Below are 20,945 nucleotides of genomic sequence, written 5' to 3'. Positions count from 1 at the left end.
GCCCCTGGACCAGACCTCGGCCACACACGGCTCACCAGGCTCAAAGTCAGCATATTTCCCCTCTTGCCATAGCTTCCAGGGGGCTTAGAACTATCTCCCACCTGCAGCTCTGTGACTCCCCTCCACACACACTCAGACACCCCTGCACTCAGATCCACTGTCGGAAGCAGGCACGCACTGGTGAGGATACACTAAATGGACTCTTTAGCTCTGATTTCCTCTCTCACCCTGACTGCCAGGAAACTCATAGTTATTTCACTCTCAGAGACTCTGTGTCTGCTTTTATTCCCCTTGCCTCACACTCATTTGCTGGGAGACACTGTCACACACAAGCATGACCCCGACGAAGACATGCCTAAGGAGACCTTGTAATGTATCCATTTCCCCTCTTGCCCTGGCTACCAGGAAGCTCACCACTGTTTAACCCCCTGACACTCTGTCTCTCCCTTCTCATTGCCACTTAACACACGCACCCTCACATATTCAGAGACACTGTTAAAGACAGGCATGACCCCCTAGAAAACATGCCTACCCAGGCACTGTAACGTACCAATTTCCCCTTTTGCCCTGGCTACCAGGAAGTTTAGAGATAATCTTAACAGCTTCCACAATTCAGGGGGAGGCGGGAGGGTTCCCTCCAGGCAACACTGCTGTTCACCCCATCTTTATTCCTATTTATTTTATTTTATTTTTTTTTGCGGTATGCGGGCCTCTCACTGTTGTGGCCTCTCCCGTTGCGGAGCACAGGCTCCGGACGCGCAGGCTCAGCGGCCATGGCTCACGGGCCCAGCCACTCCGCGGCATGTGGTATCTTCCCGGACCGGGGCACGAACCCATGTCCCCTGCATCAGCAGGCGGACTCTCAACCACTGCGCCACCAAGGAAGCCCCATTCCTATTTAATTTTTACAAGCACTTTTTTTTTTAACAAGGGCACCCCAGTTTCACATACTTGGCTGCAGACGCTTCAGGATGCCCTTAGTCAGATTCACAGCCACGTGTCACCACCTGTACACACGTGATCACGTGCACCTCACCCCCTCCTCCTGGTCCAGCCCCCACCTCCCTCCAGCGTGTCTGACCCTGGGGCGACCGTGAGGACGGGGAATATAAGAGGATGAGGGAAGGCGGGACTTTCTGAGGTTCCAAGCCCCCTCCCGATGCCCCTTGGGGCCACATATTCCTCTCAGGCCGTTCAGGGGGTCCCCTCCCCACCCCCGAGCAGAGCAGGCAGGTCAGAGCCCCCACCCTCAGCGTGTGCCCTGTCCTCATGTGTCCTGGGTGTAGTCTCCTCATAGATTCTAGAGCCAGGAGGGCAGGCCTACATCATGTGTGGATTGGAAGTGTCGGTGGGGTGTCACATAGTCACCCAGCAAACCTCCCCTTCTGCCTCCCCATCCTGAGTGGGGTGACTCACACCGTCCTCTGGGACAACCTGCTCGTCTATACCATCCGTGGTTGTGTCTTCCTCTGGGGCGCGGGATGGTGGGAGTGTGCAAGGGGTGCTGGACATGTGGGTCTCAATGGACTCGGCCCCTGATCTTGGGGGTGACCTCAGGCCAAGCCCTGCCCCTCTCTGGGCCTCAGTTTCCCCATCTGTGTATACCCTTTCAGCCCCTCCCGGCCCTGACCTTGGGAACCTCACTCTTCCAGACTCCTTCCCTAGCCCTTCTATTCATTCGTGCGTTCCTCCAAAGAGTATTTATTGAGCACCTACTGTATGCCTGGGACCCAGCAGCGCCTGGGGCAGCCCCGACCTGGCCCTGTCTTTTGTAACAAGTGCTGAAGCCGGAGGATCTCCCGAACGCCCCCCTCCCGCAGGGCAGAGTGGGGCGCGGTTCTGGAGGGAGGCGTGGGGTCTGGGCGCCCCCTAGTGGCAGGCCGGTGGGGGGGGAGAAGGAATTCAGCGTTTCGGGTGTTACCTGCAGCCCCCAAGGGCTTCAGGTCCCCGATGGCCCCAGATGGTCCCCTCTGCCTCACTGCAGTGTGGGAGTGTGTTCAGTGTCTGGAAATGGGAGCCTCCGGCCTCTTCCTCCCCGGAGCTCTGTGGGACAACCCTGCCATCTACTCCCCAACCAGCGGGACCGGTTTGCAGGGGTGAGGTTCCTGCTGGGGCAGAGGCCAATGCAGGGCCCACTCTAGCAGACAGGATGGCCTGGGGCCACAGGAGCCACGATTTCCCGCATGCCATCCTCCGAGCGGCAACATTGTTTCCGGTAATGGTCATGTAACAAACAATCAATGGAACCATTTAAAGAGAGAAGAAAACGTTGCAATTTTAAAGATACTCAAAATCAGCAACCCAGTTGAAGGTGGAACTAGCATTTGCACTTACTTGCCCATCAAAAATTCCACGCTGCTTTGATGCTTTACTTTTAAAAACGAATAAAAACTCCAGGTGCAACAACGGAAACGGAGAGACTCAAGATCTGTATCTTTGTGTCTTTACAATCCCTGGCTCTCGGGTTTTATTATTTACTGTGTCCCTGTAGGAACACGCAGGGCCCATTTGGTTTAGAGACTGGATTGCTGCCCGAAGAGACCGCAGGTGATTACAGACGGAATTGCCTCTCGAGGGAAACACTCACAGCTGAGTCCTCAAGTGTCCAGAACTGGGAATTCTCCAAATGGACTTCCCGCAGGAAGCGATGTTTATTAAAGGATAAAGAATGAAAACGGGCAAGCTTGAAACTTGTGTCTATGTTAATAAAACAATAGAAATCACGACAGTTCTTTCATCAACCCCACAAAATATTGTATTCAACACACTTGTGGAGTACCAGCTCTGGGGGGTGTGATGCTTTTCTTACTGTTTTGAATTCTCTGCAGACAGCACCCCTCTGTTGTCTGCGCTTCTCTCTCACCGACCCTGTACCAGCTGGCTCACCCACAGGAGGACATGAGTCCGGTTGAAGGGCTGCTGAAAACTCCTGGACTGTCTCACACCCTGAGGGTTAGTTGAGAGTTACAATGGCTTGACCACCTGGGAAAACAGTTTGGCTGTTTCTGCTACAGCTGAACGCACACTCGTGTACAAGTTTGAATAATCATGTCCACGCCCTAACCCCTGGAACCTGTGAACAGAACTTTATTTGGAAAACGGATTTTTGAGGATGTAATTAAGAGTCTCAAGAAGATCATTCTGGAGTATCCAGATGGATGCTAAATCCAGTGACAAGTGCCTTGTAAGAGACACACAGAGGAGAGACAGAGAGGAGACACCGTGTGAAGACAGAGGCAGGGATCGGAGGGATGCGGCCACAAGCCCAGGGATGCCTGGGGCTCCCAGAAGCTGGAAGAGGCAGGAAGGACCCTCTCCTGGAGCCTCCAGAGGGAGCACAGCCCTGTGACACCTTGATCTTGAACTTCCGGTCTCTGGATGGTGAAAGGAAAAATTCCTGTTGTCCCAAGCTACCCAGTTGGTGGTGACTGGTTACAGCAGCCCCAGGAGACTCAGAGGCTCACCCTACACCCTGCAGCCTCTGACAGGTATACGCCCAAGATAAATGAGAGCTCCGCTCACCAAAGGCTGCTTCTAGAATGTTCCTAGAAGCTTTAGTCACAATAGTCCCCCACTGGAAACAACTCTAACACCCATCAGCAGTGGACTGAATCATTCTCTGGCCCTCACAGAATGACACGCGCTCTGCCAACGAAAAAGAATGATGCACCAATCATTCCCACAGCAGCGTGGTGAGTCTGAGCCAGACAGGAGGGGACAGAAGACACCGTACCGTGGGCACGACACAAGTGACCTTCAAGGCCAGAGGCAATGGAGGCAGGATGGGGGTTACCTTGGGGGGAAGTGAGTGGGAGGGGCCGGCCCCGTTGTGATACTTGCCCCTGAGTCGCGGGTTACACTTTTCTGTACATTTAAATTAAAACCAAAACAAATCTGAGGGGCTAAGTAAATGTCACTGCTTCCACCTAGGGAGACAGGTGTGTGTCTGCTCACCTGTGCTCCCAGGTGACCTGACCTGGGGGGGCGGGGCCCAAGGACAATCTTCATGGGGCACAGGGGGTGGGGCAAGGCCCCGTCTCCTGCCCTGGACCCAGGCCACACCACCTACGTCAAACACCTGGGCCAGCAATAAGCAGATTAAGGGATCACTGTCCCCAGAGCCCAAGTGGACTTCTCAGCAGGGTGGGGGCTCATTAATAATTACCCTCAATCCTTTCCTCCCAACAAATCCAACATCCTCAAGTAAAAGCCAAAGTCCTCACCACACCTTCCAGGCAGGCACCTGTGTGGTCCACCCGCCCAGACCCACCTCCTCTCTCACCCTGGCTTATGTGGCTCCAGCCACACCAGCCTGCCTGCTCTTCTTCTAACCCACCAGGCACGGTCCTGCCTCAGGGCCTTTGCAGTGACTGATTGAATGAACTGGACCCACTGCTCACCAGTAGTACTCGCTCCATGCTTCTTCCTCCCTCGCTGGAGTTCTCAAGGATGAGGACACAGGGCTGCCAGGTTGGCAGCTGCACAGAGCTGCCTCCTTTTCAGGAAAACTGTCTGTGATGGATGGGATCACCACCAGCTGGGGACAAGCTGGGCCGCTCAGTGGAGAGAGGGATGACATGTCAAAGGATTGCAGTACTTGGCTGATGTGTTCGGGCAGGAATCAAAAGTGTCTCCAGATATGGCCCAATAGCCCTGGGACAGAATCACCCCCGGTTGAGAACCACTGACTTATGGCCTTGAGAACCACTGCCCTATCGGGGTTCGTGGTTTCTCCTCCTAACCCTCCCCTTGTGTTGGCACCAGAAGTTGTAACCAACCAGAACCTGGGAGAAGCAGAGCTCGGGTGGGGGAGCAGACTGTGATGGGCGCTATAGTGTCCTCCCGACTGTGGCTGCAAATGCCTCGCGGGAAATTTGTCTCTGGGCCACAGTAGCTGCCACTAGGAGATGCCCGTGGGGTTAAGGCTCCCTCCCCGGGGGTGGGCTGAAACCAGTGACTGACAGATCTGGAGGCGCAAAACACGGGCCCCTGGGCTCCAGGGGGGCCGATTCCAGGTGCAGTACCAGCTCCAGACCCCCACCACCACCACTGCTTCACTCAGCTCCCCCCACCCCTCGGCCTCCAACTCAGGCTGTGCTTCCGGGGACATGAAGTTGAACGGGGCAGTGGGGGGAGAGTGTTCTGGTTTTTCATATCCTGTTGGGTTGGATTTGCTATTTTTTGCTTAGATGTTTTTGTGTCTATATCCACATGACAGGTGCATCACATTCCTTACTTGTTCTGTCTCTGCCTTTTATTTTTATTTTTTTTTTTGCGGTACGCGGGCCTCTCACTGTGGCCTCTCCCGTTGCGGAGCACAGGCTCCGGACGCGCAGGCTCAGCGGCCATGGCTTACGGGCCCAGCCGCTCCACGGCATGTGGGATCTTCCCAGACCGGGGCACAAACCCGTGTCCCCTGCATCGGCAGGTGGACTGTCAACCACTGTGCCACCAGGGAAGCCATCTGCCTGTTTTTACAATCAGGGTTGTGCTGGCCTCACAAAGGAAAGCAACGGCAGGTCCTAGGAGGTCCTGCCCATGCCCACCCAGCTCCCGCCTCCCAGTTTCCATGAAGGCCAGGCTGACTTCCACGGCCAGCCTCCCGGGTCCTCTTTGCTGAAGGCTGCCTGGCCCTGGCCCCTGCGCTGCCTGCGGGGGCGCTGGGTGGAGTGAAGGGCCACCGCTCCCCTCAGTGACCGGCAGGGTGGTGGATCCAGCACCTCAGCACCTGGACAGGATAAGTCTCAGGTGTGCATTCAACATCGGAGGGAGAGCCACATGCTGGCAGGTGTGCTGGGTTTAGCCACACCTGCTTTATTGGCTTCTTTCCCCTCCCACCTCAATCTTCTCCCTTTTGGCTCTTCCTGGGGTCCATCCCACGTAAAGGACTTGTACTCAAATTCTTGCCCCACCATCTGCTTCTAGAGGGAACGCAAGTGAGGTGGGGCTATTGCCTCTAGCTTACTTGTCTGGAAGTTTTCACAACAAGGGGATTGTGGGGACTTCCCTGGCGGTCGGTCCCGTGGTTAAGGCTCCGTGCTTTTACTGCAGGGGGCATGGGTTCGATCCCTGGGCAGGGAACTAAGATCCCGCATGCCGCACGGCACAGCCAAAAAGAAAAGAAGGGGATTGTGGTGAGTGGGCCTGAGAGCTACCCCAGGACGGGAGAAAGTGTGAGGACAAGGATTGCCCGGGCTCGTGTCCTTCTCAGCCACTTGGTGAGACCTCCAGTCTGAGCCTCGGTTTTCTCATCTGTAAAGTGGGGCTGCCCAGCACCTGCCCCGGTTGGAGGAGACCCTGTACCCAAGAAGCCCCGCCCCCTGGAGCCCAGCAGACAGACGGTGAGATAAGGCTGGTCCAGATGAGCTTTACTGAGCCCTCCCTAGCAGGCCAGGTGTTTCAGCCGCCAGCAGTGCTGCAGGTAGTGGAACCCGTGTGTGTGGTGGGGCCAGATGCAGGTGACCTCAGTGGTGGACTCGGATTGGCAGGAGACGGGGAGCTTGGGCACCGAGGTGCTGCTGGTGGCTTTAGTTACGGGCCGTTTCTGATGCCGTCTGCTGGACTTGGGGGCTGAGGCCCCTGGTCCATCGGGGGTCTTGTTGGGGGGCTGAGGAAGGATGGTGATGCCACTGGGAGACTGCATAAGGGGGGGTCCCTGGCTGGAGGAGGTGCTGGGACGCTGCGCGAAGCCTGAGGACCAGTGGGCCGTCTGGGAAGGGCCTGAGGAAGTGATGGAGGGCCGGGCGCGCTGCTGGCTGTGGACCTGGGGCTGTCGGGGGGATTGGGACTGCCCAGGAGCCTGGGGCTGCCCTAGGGCCTGGGGCTGGCTGCAGGAGTTGGCTCGAGACCGAAGCCCATTCTGGAGCTTGCCGGACAGCTGGGTGCCATTAGCAGAGCCAGTGGCGGGGGATTGAGGCTGGGAGTGGCCCAAGTTGGTGGAGCTCCTGAGGGCTGGCTTGCTTGGTGACAAGGGGCTGGTGGTGGACTCCACTGGGGAGTCGGCTGGGGAATCCATGGAGGACTTGGAGTGTAACGCGTCTTCCAGCTGGCCGGCCAGCTTTTCTGCACAGGGGCTGGGCAAGGACTTCACCTGTTCTTCCGGAGCTGAGTCACGCTTGCTTTGGCTGTGGAGAGAGCACCCTGGGGGTGAGTGAGGCGGGTCTGGCTGTGTCCAGGGGCCCAAGGGCTGTGCTAAGCCAGTGGAGACTGGGACAGAGGCTGCTGGGGACTGCTGGGGGCCAGCTTCACTTGAGCGGCCAGCAGCTGGCCTTGGCAGGGAGAGAGGCAGGTGCAGGCACTCACACACACACGCATGCACACACGCACGCGCGCACACACGTGTGGGCCCACCCTACCTCCCAGGGGCGGGCATTACGTACAGTCGGCTCTGAGGGCAGTGAGGGGCCCACTGCCGCAGCCGCCGGGGTGATGAGAGCCCGGCTGCGGGCCAGGGCCTGCAGGACTGGTTCCGGAGAGCGTAGGAGACAGAGGTGGACAGTGAGAGGGGAAGATTTAGCGAGCACCCAGCGGAGGCGGCCCAGATGCCAGACAGAGGCCAGTCAGAGTCAGGAGGACAGCAGACAGGAATGAAGGTGAGTGGGGCAGGGGGAGCTGGGAGACAGACAGACAGACACAGACCAGATTGACAGACACCCCACGCCCTGTGAGCACGCACTGTCCCTCGTTACTCCGGCTGCCACGTCCAGGGCCCGCCCGCTGAGGTCGCTCACGAAGCTGTCCACGGCCTCGTGATGCTTTAGAAACAGTGGACGTATGACGCGGTGATACAGCATATGAGCCCCGTTCCAGGGGCCAGGAACCATGCAGAACAACAGGAAGGCGCACTGCGGACATAGGGCAGGAGTTACACTCAGCCCCCACTCTGTGCCTTGGGTTGGGGGGGGTCTCCCCCATCAGACGCTGGGCTGGGGTGGACCTGGCCACACTCATCAGACACCCCTGGGGATGGGCCTGGCCTCCCCCGTCAGACACCCCTGGGGATGGGCCTGGGAACCCCAGCCGCCACGGTGTGTCCCGGGTGCTGCCCACCTTGCCCGCGTAGTAGAAAGGGAACCAGGACAGGAGTATATCGCTGAAGAACTCGGCCAGCCCAAACAGGCCATACACCACCCAGTAGGTAAGCCACACAGTGTCGTCCTCTTTGCTTGGGGTCTCGATAGCTTTGATCCTGGGGGAGGCAAGGCAGGGTCAGGGGCTGCTCAGAGCCCCAGACGCGCCCCCTCCGCACCCCCAAACCAGCGGGCACTCACGAAGCATATGCGGGGTATGCAAAGCCGATGAGATTGCACAGCAGAGATGCCCCATACCCGAACAGAAGATACAGGCTTAGCAGAGTGGCGGCTCCTGCGGAGAGGGGGCTGGGTGTGGGTTGCACGTGCTGAGCCCAGTCTCCAGAGCCCCCTTGGCCTGGCCCATGCAGCCTGCATCCATCACTCCTCCCAGAAGCCTCAGCGGCCCCTCTAGGAGGAGTTATTGCCCTGCAGCGCCTGGGCAACCCTCATCGTGGCCCTGAACCCCACTAACATGTCAGTCTCCACCACGGGACTGTGAGCTTCCCAAGGGCAGGACGGCACCTCAGGACTGGTCTGTACCGAGTGGCTGCCCCGTGTTTGTTGAATGAATATGTGATCTCTGCAATTATAACCGCCTCACTCTGGGTCCTATAGGAGGGGCTGAGCACAAGAGGCTAGAGTTTGAATACAAGTAAATGGGAGAAAGACCAAAACACGATTCCTGGAGAGCGGGGAAAGGCAACAATTTCTAACTTTTTTCTTAGTCCAGGGTCTCTTCCCCTCACCACTGCTGACTCTGGGGCGGGGGGAACCACCCTGGGCACTGCATCTGGGGTGTGGAGCAGCATCCCTGGTCCCCACCCACTTGATGCCAGGAGCCCCCCACAGTCGTGACCATCAGATGTCCCCAGACATCGCCTGGTGTCTCCTGGGGGCTGCACGGCCCCCTCTGAGAGCCCTTGTCTTAGCGGGAGGATGCAAAGCACAGTAGTGAGAGTCCCCCTGACTGAGGGGAGCTCTCACCCACTATGAGACACCTAGCAAGTGTCTCTCTGCTTGCAGCCTCAGTTTCCCCAACTGTCAGTGGGGCGGGTAGTGGCCCTGTCTCCTAGGGCTGCTGTGAAGTTAGCTAAACAAGACTCAGTAGAAGGGACCCCGCCCTACACGTCTAGGGAACCCCTTCTGGCGGCCCAAGCACACTCCCAGCAATGAGGGCTCAGAGGAGAACGGTGTGGGGGATGGGGGCCAGGAGTGTTAGCCACTCTGAAATCATAATGGTCGCTGCTGCATTTATGAAGCACTTCTTGTGTGCAGGTCTCTGTCCCTCCCTGCTGTCTCATTCAACAGCCAGGATGAAACAGAAGCTGGGGGTGGGGGTGGCGGAAGAGGCTCATGCTTGGTCACTCGGGGAGCCTCTGGCTCCTGGGAGCATTTACAGCCTCTTCCCCCACCTCCAGGCTGTTATCTGCAGAGAGAGAGACAGAGGCCACTAGTGGACCAAAGGGCAGAGTCCCCTCCACCCTCCCCTTCACCTGCATTAGCCTTTATCCCGGGGGTCTGGGGTCAGGAGAGGGAAGGGAATCCCCAGCTGGCCCTAGGAGGCCTGGTCACTGCCTCTTCTGGGTTTCCTCCTCGGTTACCTGGGAAGGGGTATTTTGGCCGACTCAGGCCGGTGGGGCCCAAGGGTTCCGACATCTGGGAGAGGGGATGGGGGAAATGGCACCCCTTCCCTGGCGATTGCTGCTAGTTGGGGAGAAGCAGCTCTCCCAGGGCCTCTCTCCGCTCAATCCCTATTCCTGCAGCCTCAGCAAAGGGAGGATGACCTTGGACATGGGCGGGGACAGTCCAATCAGCAGCAGATGGGGTGGGGGTGGGGTGGGGGTGGATGCTCCAGACAGGGCAGACAGCAGGGGCAGCCTCCCACTCCAGGCCTCAGTTTCCTCCCTGTGACCCCCCAGCCTACCCAGCAGGCCCCTCCCAACAGGCCCCTCCCAACAGGCCCCTCCCCTGTGTTCTATGACCTAAATTCCCCGCCCACTGGTATCGGGGATGTTGAAAACCAGGCAGGAGGTCAAGGGCTTGCTCCCAGGGGCAGGTCCCTGGCTGACCCGACACAGATTGGGCACCAGGAACCTGGGGGGACAGGTTTTGGACCTTCCTTGGGCTGTCTGGCATGGGAATCCCCCAGCTGGCAGGGAAATGGGAGGAAAGGGGATTCCAAGGATCTGTACACAGGTGCTCAAAACACGTGGCATGTCCTCTGCCAGAGCTGCCCCCCAGTGTCCGAACAAAGTGTCCTGTGGTTCATTCCAGGGGGGCTTCCTGGAAGAGGTGGCAGAGGGCAGTCGGGTCTGAAGCACCAAAAAAGAGGGGAGGCACTTAAGGGACACTTACTGGACAGTTTCAGAGTGTGGCAGGGGCCACCCAAGGTCACTGAGGAGAGAGGCAGAGGAGGGACTGGAATGGAAGTGACAATCGGGGTGGCTGGACCTCCCTCTCCGTGGCCCCCATCCAACCTTTCTTCTTCCACAGGAGTCAAACAACCCAACTCCGGACGGGGGAGGGGAGAGGGCAGGCCAAGGGCGGGGGTAGGGGGTGATAGCAGGAAAACAACCTGAGGGGAGGTGGAAGTGACCCTTCCCCTCCACGTCTGGAGCATCCCCTGGGAAAACGGGAAGATCTCTACACTTGCTTCCATGCTGGAGTCCATCCGGGAAGAGGGTGGCAAGACTGGCGGGGCACTGGCTGCCTACCTGCCCCGTCCTCCCCCGGGGCCAGCAGGACAACTGGAAGAACCGGACTTTTGCCTGGCGGGCACCCAGGGCCCGGAGGGAGGGGGCAGAGGACGGCTGCGGGGCCGAGAGAGGGGGTGGTCCTCGACCGAGGTCGCACAGCGGGGGCGGGGAGGGGCTGCGGGTAGACCCAAGGTCCCGGTCCACGACCCCTCCCCAGGATCTCAGTCTCCTCCCTGAACTGTGGGCGCGCCCCGCCGCCTGAGCTGGACCCCGCAGCCAGAGCTGGCCGGAGGGTGCAGGTCTGAGGCCCCGGTGGCCCAGGGCCTCAGTGTGCCCGTCGGCGAAATGGGGCGGCGGCCCCGAGAGCCCCCCGACGGCTCACCCGCGGCCAAGTACCGCTTGTCGACACCGGTCTTGGCTTCGAGCGCCCCTAGCGCTTCGGTGGCCAAATTCCTCTGTTCCAGAAAGCGCTCGAAGCGCTGGCGCAGGCCATCCATGGCACCGGCGGGCCCGGGGCTGGCAGCTTGAACTTGACCGCCACCCCGCGAACCTGCCGTAGAGCGTGCGCGCTGCCTTCCCTCCACGCGAGCCGCACCGCCGGACCCCGGAGCCACTCTCCGCCCTCCGGCTGGTCTCCGCCCCCAGGCTGGTCTCCGCCTCCTGCCCCCCGCTCTGGCCAATGGGAGGGCAGGGAGGACAAAGGAGGTGGGGCCTGCCCCGTCTCCTCCGCCGCATTGCCCCAGGGCCGGCCGAGGCTGTCGCAGCCGCGACTTTGGAGGAAGGGGGCGGGGCGCGGGGGCTGAGGGCGCCGATTGGCCCAGCGGGAGCGGGACGTAGCTGATTGGAGGGGCGGGGTCATGGCCGGGGATTATTGACTGAGCCGTTGTGGGCGGAGCTGGGTGAGGAGAGAAGAGTGCTCGGGAGGCGGAGCTGGTGGGAGGGGCTGGAGAAAGGCCAGAGCTGATTGGAGAAACGAAAAGAGATTCATTAGCAAAAACAGAGAAGGGGCGGGGCTGAACGTAAAGGAGGAGGGACGGAATCTGAAAGGCAGGGAGGGGCGGAGCTAAACTGAGGAGGTGGGACTTATTCGAAAGAGCAATTCTGGTTGGCCCGGGGAGGAGGCAAGGCTTATTCTAGGGGGAGGGGGTGTATAGGAAAGTGGACGGGGCAAAATAAGGGGCGGGGTCAATTATAGCAACAGTGAACACGCACCTCTGGGTCAGAAGAATTGGGGAATCATTGTACAAATGGGGAAACTGAGGCTCCAGAGGGTTCGAGTCTGCGGAAGAACAGGGTGGGCATGTCTCTCCCCCACCCTGCTGTCAGATCTTCGCGCCCATCAAGTTGGGGAGCTGCAAGGCCCCCTGGGAGTTGAAGGCTTTTAGGGATTGCTATGGCGCCGGGGGCGGGGCGGGCGCTTGGGCCATCTCGGCGGTTTGGCCAGGAGGTGGGGCTTCCTGAGGCCCCGCCCCCGCCGGCATGAGGCCCGCCCGGAGTGATCTTTGGCTGCGCCTGACCTTGGCCTTGGGCCTGGCACTCGTTGGCCCCATGGCTGTGGGTTGGGCCTCACCCCGGGCTCCCATCTATGTCAGCAGCTGGGCCGTGCGGGTGTCCCAGGGTTACCAGGAAATCGAGCGCCTGGCGCGCAAATTCGGCTTCGTCAACCTGGGGCCGGTGGGTGGGACCCGGACTGAGAGGAGGGGGCGGGGGCTGGACGACCCCAGACCCCGGCAGATAAGAGGGTCCCTCGCTAGGTTCCCCAGATATCAAGGACCCCCCAGCTCACTACTGCCTAGACCATCTCCAGATCCTGGGACCCTCAGAGGGCATCTGAAGCTCCCACCTGGGCACCTGGTTGGGGGAAACGTAAGGAAGGGGGGCTGGCCCCTGTCCTGGGAGGGACTCCATCAGGGGAACCAGGTCTCAGCCATGCAGCTGCTCCCCTTTATTCCCAGATCTTCCCTGATGGGCAGTATTTCCATCTGCGGCACCGGGGCATGGTCCAGTAGTCCCTGACCCCACACTGGGGCCACCGCCTGCGTCTGAAGAAAGACCCCAAGGTGAGCCTGGCCTTGAGGCTGCCCCCTGAGGGATGTCCGCACCTCTCGTTATTCTTGTAATTGTAATAAATGACTGTGTGACCTTCGGCAAGTCACCAGCTCTCTCTGAGTCTTGGTGTCCATTTGGCCCCCTAGTCTATACAGTGGGGAGCCAAATGGGGAAGATCTGTGCAGGGCACTCATCCCAGGGCAGGTGCGCTGTCAACAATTTCTTGCCACCTCCCTTTCCCTCCTCTATCTCACCCTGAAACATCAAAGCTCCCAGGTACCCCATAAAGAGGCTGGGCTGGGGGAGGGGGGGCTGATTGGCAAGGAGGCAAGAAGCATGACAGCAGGAAACCCCACCAGGAGCACGGGGACAGAGAGAAGTGGTTGGTTCGAGACGTGGTTTGCAGGACGGAGGCCAGGGCTTGCTGATGGATTGGATGTGTGGGACAAAGAGAAATCAGGATCTGGAGCTGAGCAAACGGGGAGAAGATGGCCCTGATTGCTGAGATGGGGACGGGGGAACATCAACCAGGTTGGGGGGGTACTGGGAGCAGAACAAGGAAAAGGGGGAAAGGGCAAAGATCTGAGAAAGGGCGGCCTGGGGCAGGCAGAAGGGCATGTGCAAAGGCCCTGGGGTGAGGCAGCCACTGTGGCTGCAGCAGAGGAAGGTTGCTGGGGGCCAGACAGGCAGGGGGCCTTCTGGACTTTGGAGAGGTGGTGGACAGGCACGGGTTTCACAGAGAGGGTTCCACACAGAGTAATGCTGCAGTGTGCCAAGAATGGGTTGTAGAGAGGCAGCAGGGCAGGGCTGCTGGAGGACCAGGGAGGAGGTGGGTGTAGCCATACAGGGGTGTCCTGCACCAGGGAGGGTGTGGTCGAGAGAAGTAAATACTGCAAGGGGATATGGGCATGTCTTAGAGAGAGGGATTCTAGAACAGGGATGGGGACGGGAGCAGGGTTGGGACCCCAGGAGCAGCAGCCACCCTGAATAGCAGCCACCACATGTCTGTGGGCCACAGGGGATGGGTGCTCTGAGGGCTTCAGTCCCCTCCGGAGGCAGAGCCCCAGGCACACGGGGACCCCCAAGAGCAGCCCCAGCAAACACGGGGTCCCTGGCCCCATCGTACACCACGTGGGCCCCAGGCCAAGTAGGTGACAGCCCAGACACACTAAGCCTCAGCCTCACACCGCTGCCCCTTGGCAGATCCAGGGAAGAGGCCGACGCCAGACCCTGGAAGCAGATTTGGGCCCTTTGACCAGGAATTGGTGGAAGGGCTGAGGGACAGGGCCCTCCAAAGCAGCCTGGTGTGAGGGCAGGAAGCTGGGAGGAGGGTGGGCTGCTCGTGGGTCCAGCCCCTCCCATGGTGTGGTCTCCCTGCCCCCAGGTGCAGTGGTTCCAGCAGCAGACGGTGCAGCGGCGGGTGAAACGCTCCTTGGTGGTGCCCACGGACCCCTGGTTCTCCAAGCAGTAGTACATGGTGAGCTGGCTGGGCTGGGCAGTGGGGTCAGGCCAGACCAGAGCCCCACTGACCCCGGCCCCGCCTTGCACAGAACAAGGAGGTGCAGCCGGACCTGAACATCCTGCAGGTCTGGAGCCAGGGGCTGTCTGGCCAGGGCATCGTGGTTTCTGTCCTGGACGACGGCATTGAGAAGGACCACCCAGACCTCTGGGCCAACTATGTGAGCCTGTGGGGCTAGGGTGGGGGCTGCCCCAGGTCCCACGGCTGGTCGCAGCTCCTCATGTCTCCACCCCCCAGGACCCCCTAGCCAGCTACGACTTCAATGACTATGACCCGGACCCCCAGCCATGATACACACCCAGAGATGAGAACCGGTGAGCCCGGCATCCCACAGGGCATGGGGGCAGCCCCCGCTACCCTACGAGGGGCCAAGGGGCTGTGACGGGCACCTGTCTCTGCCCTGGCGCCAGGCATGGGACCCGCTGTGCTGGGGAGGTGGCAGCGACGGCAAACAACAGGTTCTGTGGTGCTGGCATCGCCTACAATGCCCGAATCGGAGGTACTCAGGCCAGGAAGGTGGCAGGGCGCCTCTCGGCCCCACACTAGCCACTGGGCCGTGTCAGGGCCCCAGGCTCAGGGTCGGGGAGAGCTGAAACCCCCACAGACACCTCCATCCCCAGGGCGGGGAGAGTGCAGGGCGCAGGCGGGGTGTTCACCGAGGCCGCCTGTGCAGGGGTGCGCATGCTGGACGGCACCATCACTGACATGATCGAGGCCCAGTCGCTGAACCTGCAGCCACAGCACATCCACATCTACAGCGCCAGCTGGGGCCCCGAGGACGACGGCCGCACAGTGGACGGCCCGGGCATCCTCACCCAAGAGGCCTTCAGGCGCAGCGTGACCAAGGTGAGCTGGTATGGGGCACGGAGGGCCTGGGCCAGCATGCGAGGCCCACACCCCGTCCCCGTCTCTGGCCTGGTTCTCCATCTGCAGGGCCGAGGCGGGCTGGGCAGCCTCTTCATCTGGGCGTCGGGCAACGGTGGCCTGCACTATGACAACTGCAACTGTGATGGCTACACCAATAGCATCCACACACTCTCGGTGGGCAGCACCACCCAGCAGGGCCGCGTTCCCTGGTACAGTGAGGCCTGCGCCTCCACGCTCACCACTACCTACAGCCGTGGCATTGCTGCCGACCCCCGAATCGTGAGCGCCCGCCCCACCTGGTGCCCTGCCTTCCCTCCTGTCCTCCACCTTGTCTCTTCCCAGGGCTGCCCGGTTCGTGTCTGGTACACAGACTGGGGTCAAGGGACCAGGCCCCACGGTTGGCGCCCCTTCACATGCCCTCGTGTCTCCCAGGCAGGGCTGGCAGCTGGGCGGCTGTGTTCAGGGCCCCAGGCCTGCTGTCGTGCTCTGAGGTGCCTCTTCCTTGGAGCGCTTGGGCCGTTTTGAACAAGGGCCGGGTTTTCCTGTGCACCAGGCTCCTGAGTCCCTCTCTGTGCCCCCAGGTCACCACAGACCTGCACCACCGGTGCACGGACAAGCACACGGGCACCTCGGCCTCCGCCCCGCTGGCTGCGGGCATGATCGCCCTGGCTCTGGAGGCCAAGTAGGTGACGGAGGGGTCCCCCCTACTGCCAGAGCTCTGCAGCGTGGCCCCGGCTCACCCTCCCTCACCCACCCCCAGCCCGTTCTTGACGTGGAGGGACATGCAGCATCTGGTGGTCCGGGCGTCCAGGCCAGCGCAGCTTCAGGCTGAGGACTGGAGGACCAACGGCGTGGGGCGCCAAGGTGCGGCAGGACACGCGGGGTTGGGGACGCCACGCCCACAGGGTGATGACCACGCCCCTCCACGCAGTGAGCCACCACTACGGCTACGGACTGCTGGATGCCGGGCTGCTAGTGGACTTGGCTCGCTCGTGGCTGCCCACACAGCCCCAGAAGAAATGCATCATCCGCATCGTGCACACCCCCACGTGAGCGCCCTCCTCTGCCCACCTTCACGCCCACATCTAACCCCAGCCACATCCCCACTGCCACGTCCCCAGATCTCTCCCCCCAACCCCTGTCATTACCACTCTGGTGGGTGGACATGTGGAGGCAGGCCCGAGGTCTCAGTTCAGCCATCTGTACAAGGAGAGGGCAGGATCTGAGCCCAGACCCTACCTGCTGGCCGCCCATCCCCCAGCAGGCCAGCAGGAGGGGCCCTCACCTCACGTGCCGCAGCCCCCAGCCCCATCCTGCGGGTGACGCATGTGAGGAAGAACGTGTCAGTTGGCCACACCAACTACATCCGCTCGCTGGAGCACGTGCAGGTGCAGCTGTCCCTGTCCTACAGCCGCCGTGGGGACTTGGAGATCTCGCTCACCAGCCCCATGGGCACCCGCTCCACGCTTGTGGCCATCAGGTGCAGGGGCAGGGCACCGGGCCACAAACTCTCTTTCCTGAGCGACCCCACGAGGAGGAGACAAGTGCCCCGTGGGGTCAGGCGGGCTGGACCCCACCCCTTGGCATCACAGACACTTACTGTGCTCGCGGCCGGTCAGGACTGTGGTTGTGAAACCCCCCTCCTCCCCCTGCGTGCCTGTCTGTCCCAGACCCTTTGACGTCAGTGACCAAGGCTACAACAACTGGATCTTCATGTCTACCCACTTCTGGGATGAGGACCCACGCGGCTTGTGGACCCTGGTCCTGGAGAACAAGGGCTACTATTTCAACACCGGTGAGAGCTGGGCACAGGCTGGGGCTCGAGCCCCACCTGCCCCATGCTCTGGAGCTGGCGGCCTCCTTACTGCCTTCAAGCCCAAGGCACAGGGCTCCCGCTGGTGTCCTCCGAGAGACTGAGCACACAGGGCTGGCATGTAATAGGTGTTTGGTTACCAGTGCACAGTAGGGGTTCAGGTATTAGGGGCAGGAGGTGTCCAGTTACCAGTGCGCAGAGGGTACTGGGCGACCCTGGGCACCATCTGAGTCCAGGGATCTGGGGAGGGTGGGGGCCCAGAATGGCAGGACGAGGCTGCCAACAGCCGTTCCCTCTTTTCCCCATGCCCACCATGACCCCTGCCCAGGGACGCTGTACCGCTACACGCTGCTGCTCTATGGGATGGCCGAGGACATGACGGCGCGGCCCTCGGGCCCCCAGGTGACCAGCAACGCATGTGTGCAGCGGGACACAGAGGGGCCGTGCCAGGGTGAGTGCCCGGTGCCACATGGCCCACCTGCTGGGAGGCGGCAGGCGGGCAGCATGCGTGTGCGGCCTGGGGCAGGGGACGGGCGGGCCGGGGCTGCAGGTCGCGGCCTCACAGCCCGGTGGACGTGTCCCTCCCTCATGCAGAATGCCAGAGCCCTGCCTACATCCTGGGCCACCTCTGCCTCGCCTACTGCCCACCGAGGTACTTCAACCACACCCAGCAGGCGGTGACGGCCGAACCTGGGCGCCCGGCCGCGCCTGCCCTGCGGGTCTGCTCCAGCTGCCACTCGTCCTGTCACACCTGCCGCGGCAGCTCCCTGCTGGACTGTACCGCTTGCCCCCCGCCGTCCATGCTGGACGCGCAGCGGGGCTCCTGCTCGGGACCCGACCCCCCTGAGGGTCCCCCCAGCCCACCGCGACCGCCTGCCCCTGCCGCCGCGGCCCGGCCCAGGCCATGGTGCTGGCCCTGCTGGCCGTGGCCTTCAGGAGCCCCCTGCTCTGCCGCGTCCTCCTCGTACGTTGGCTGCCTGCCACCATGGGTGGGACCCCCCGGAGCGGCGGGCCACTCCCATCACCACTCCAGACCCCGCTGCAAGCTGGAACCCGGAGCTGGTTGACAAGGACAGCCAGCATGTGCCTCCACCCAGGTCCCTGGTGGGCACCGCTGCCCCGTGTCCAGACGGGCGCCCCGTGTCCAGACGGGCGCCCCGTGGGACCCTGCACCCCGGACTTGGCAGGTCCAGGTGAAAGAGGGGGAGAGAGAGAGAGAAGTCTCGTTGCACAGTTTGGGTTGGGAGAGGGTAGGATGGGGCAGAGCCTGGCAGTGACCACCATCCCTTCCCTTCCCGGAATGGGGGAAGCGGGAAGGAGAGCAGATGACACCGTCCAGAGTCTCGGGTACCACGTGCAACCTCAGAGTTTGCAAATAAAGGTTGAATAGGAGGTGCAAGTCTGTGGGCTCCTTTGGGGCACTGGCCCCTTCTCCATGTCACGATTGCGGGAGTCCCCTGCGTATCATGTGGAATCTGCTTTCCCCTGGGCGTCTGTCCCTGGAGAAGGGGTCACCTGGGGTTCTGGGAGTGGGGTGGGTTAGGGTCCCAAGTGATACCCGCCCATGTGCTGCAAAGCCTCTGAGGCCCCACGATACGGCCTGGCCCCCTGTGGCTCTGGCTCCTCTTCCATCTTTTTTTTTTTTTAATTTAGGCTGTGTTGGCTCTTCGTTGCTGCGTGTGGGTTTTCTCTAGTTGCAGCAAGTGGGAGCTGCTCTTTGTTGCGGCGCGTGGGCTTCAGTAGTTGTGGCGCGTGGGCTTAGTTGCTCCATGGCATGTGGGATCCTCCTGGACCAGGGCTCGAACCCATGTCCCCTGCATTGGCAGACGGGTTCTTAACCACTGCGCCACCAGGGAAGCCCTCCTCTTCCATCTTTATGCGTGAGTTTCTCTTTAATGCCGATAACTAACAGAAGTGCAATTTGCAGATGACAATTCACCCAGCGTTCCATCCACTCAGCCTGTCTACCAGCTTCCAGTAATTACACCTTTGTCTATTTTCTGAGGTCTTTGGGAGGCTGAGGGAATTATGAGCTGGGGTACATTGATCTCACTCCTTCAGACCTCGACCTCCTCATCTGGAAAATGGGTTCTCCACCTCTCTGGAACAGAAGGAGGATCCTGAGGTGCAGGGGTGTGGGGATGGGGGTGAAGTAGGGCATGGATGGAGTTAGTAAGAGTCCCTTCTCTGTCCTCACACACACAGGTAGGGTGGGGACATGTTCCTCCTGATTTTCAGAGCGGGGAGGCAATTACCACAAGAAAGTGGAGGCTGGTTGTGCCTTGACCATGGGCTTCACTTGAACTCCAAGGCGCGGTCCTGGTTTGTTTCAGGAGCCCCAGAGAGAGCCCCAGTATCCAGTGGCCCTGGGCCCCTGAGAATCTCCTTGGCCATCAGGCCCAGGTTGGCCAGCCTCAAGCCGTGAAGGGAATGAGGCTCTGTCTAGGGCTGCAGCTGGACCCAATGGAAGCAGGCGGCTAGTGAGGGAGGGGAGACAGCCAGCTGCTCTCCGAGTCCTGCCCACGCCCCCCAGAGTCCCACCAAGCTCAGCCCCTAGTTCTGAAGTTAGGTCCAGTCTGTGTGTCCAGAGGCACCTGGCCTCCCTCTCAGAGCTTCAGTGGCTGCACCCGTGCAACAGCATTAAGCCTGGCACCTGCCTCACCAAATACTCTCAAGGATCCAAAGAGGTAGTTTTCCCGCCTGGCACATAGTAAGTGCCCAAAACATGCCATCTTGGGGCAGCCACTTTGGGAAATAGTTCCACAGACAATTAAACATAGAGTTACTGTAGGACTCAGCGATTCTGCTGCCGGGTACGTGCCCGAGAAAACTAAAGACACATTCACACAAAAACCTGTGCAAGGATGTTCACAGCAGCATGATTCACAGCAGCCAAAATGTGGAAACAGCCTAAATGTCCATTAACAGGTGAATGAATAGATGCAGTGTGGTCCATCCACACATGGGAACATCACTAAGCCATGAAAAGGAGTGAAGCACTGACACTCCTTACGACATGGATGGACCCGGAGAACACGATGCTCAGTGAGAGAAGCCAGGCATAAAAGGACACACGGTGTGTGATTCCACTGATGTGAAACGTCCAGAACAGATCTCTCTATATATTCCCAAACCCTTGACTTGTACACTTTAAACAGGTGGACTTTATGGCGTGTAAATTGCTTTTTTTTTTGCCGCGCCTTGCGGCTTCTGGGATGTGGGAGCTTGGTTCCCCCACCAGGGATTGAACCCAAGCCCTCGGCAGTGAGAGCGCGGAGTCCTAACCACTGGACCGCCAGGGAATTCCCTGTAAGTCACTTTTTATAAGGTTGTTTAGAAACTCAAAAACCTCCCGGGGCTCTGAGCCATTCTTCCCCTGCTACCCAAGAGGGGAGGGGCCAAGATCACCGTCCAGCGCTACGCCCCCACCCCGGTGGGGAGGGGGTTTTAGAGACAGGAGAGGCGACCCTGACGGGGATCTGGGAGGCCGGACCAGACGCGCGTGCTACGCCCCTGGCCACCTCGCTGGGGCTGGCGCAGCTGGCATTCACGGAGCGCTCGCTGTCCGCCCGCCACCTGGCGTGGGCTGCACAGTAACTTTGTTCCCGCGACAGCCACGTGGGTTGGGGGCCGTGTCCCCCTTTTGCAGAAAACCGGGCTTCGGATGCCTTGTTAGGCAGCGAGAAGAGCCGGGATTGGACCCTACGCCCACCCCTTGGGCTTCCAGGCCCGGCGCGGGGAGGATGATGTCGCGTCTTTACTAGTTCTGGTCCAGTCAACTTCGCTGCTCGGATGGTACCCGGACCCTCGCGTGCCCGGCCCCTTTAAGAGGGGCGTGGCTTCGCGGCAGGCGGGAGCCGGCCGGAAGTGCGCGTCACGGGCCTGTAGGATGGGTCCACGCGCCAACCGGAAGCGGAAATGGCCACTGG

General features: G+C 60.6%; 2 protein-coding genes across 2 annotated transcripts; one reads left to right on the top strand and one right to left on the bottom strand.

Annotated features, from left to right (window-relative positions):
- Positions 1–7,086: 7,086 nt before the first annotated feature.
- Positions 7,087–11,265, bottom strand: REEP6 (receptor accessory protein 6; the record flags this gene model as incomplete). The annotated part of the gene is made up of 5 exons (XM_079703133.1): positions 7,087–7,124; positions 7,676–7,844; positions 8,050–8,188; positions 8,271–8,364; positions 11,151–11,265. The coding sequence occupies 5 exons, from the start codon at positions 11,263–11,265 to the stop codon at positions 7,087–7,089; spliced, it is 555 nt and encodes a 184-aa protein (XP_079559259.1).
- Positions 11,266–12,247: 982 nt separating this feature from the next.
- Positions 12,248–18,357, top strand: PCSK4 (proprotein convertase subtilisin/kexin type 4; the record flags this gene model as incomplete). Its single annotated transcript, XM_079701842.1, is given in 18 exon segments — positions 12,248–12,442; positions 12,724–12,774; positions 12,778–12,828; positions 14,202–14,285; positions 14,289–14,294; positions 14,368–14,496; positions 14,574–14,624; positions 14,628–14,650; positions 14,747–14,835; positions 15,010–15,182; positions 15,270–15,482; positions 15,785–15,885; positions 15,964–16,067; positions 16,135–16,252; positions 16,510–16,683; positions 16,874–16,998; positions 17,345–17,467; positions 17,611–18,357. Coding segments are annotated over 18 exon segments (2,283 nt in total). The 3' UTR covers positions 18,084–18,357.
- Positions 18,358–20,945: the final 2,588 nt, after the last annotated feature.

Source organism: Hyperoodon ampullatus (assembly GCF_949752795.1).
Source record: "Hyperoodon ampullatus genome assembly, chromosome: 4".
Taxonomy (NCBI): domain Eukaryota; kingdom Metazoa; phylum Chordata; class Mammalia; order Artiodactyla; family Ziphiidae; genus Hyperoodon; species Hyperoodon ampullatus.
Note: the sequence above shows the minus strand (reverse complement) of the source record. Positions and strands in the feature narration are given on the sequence as shown.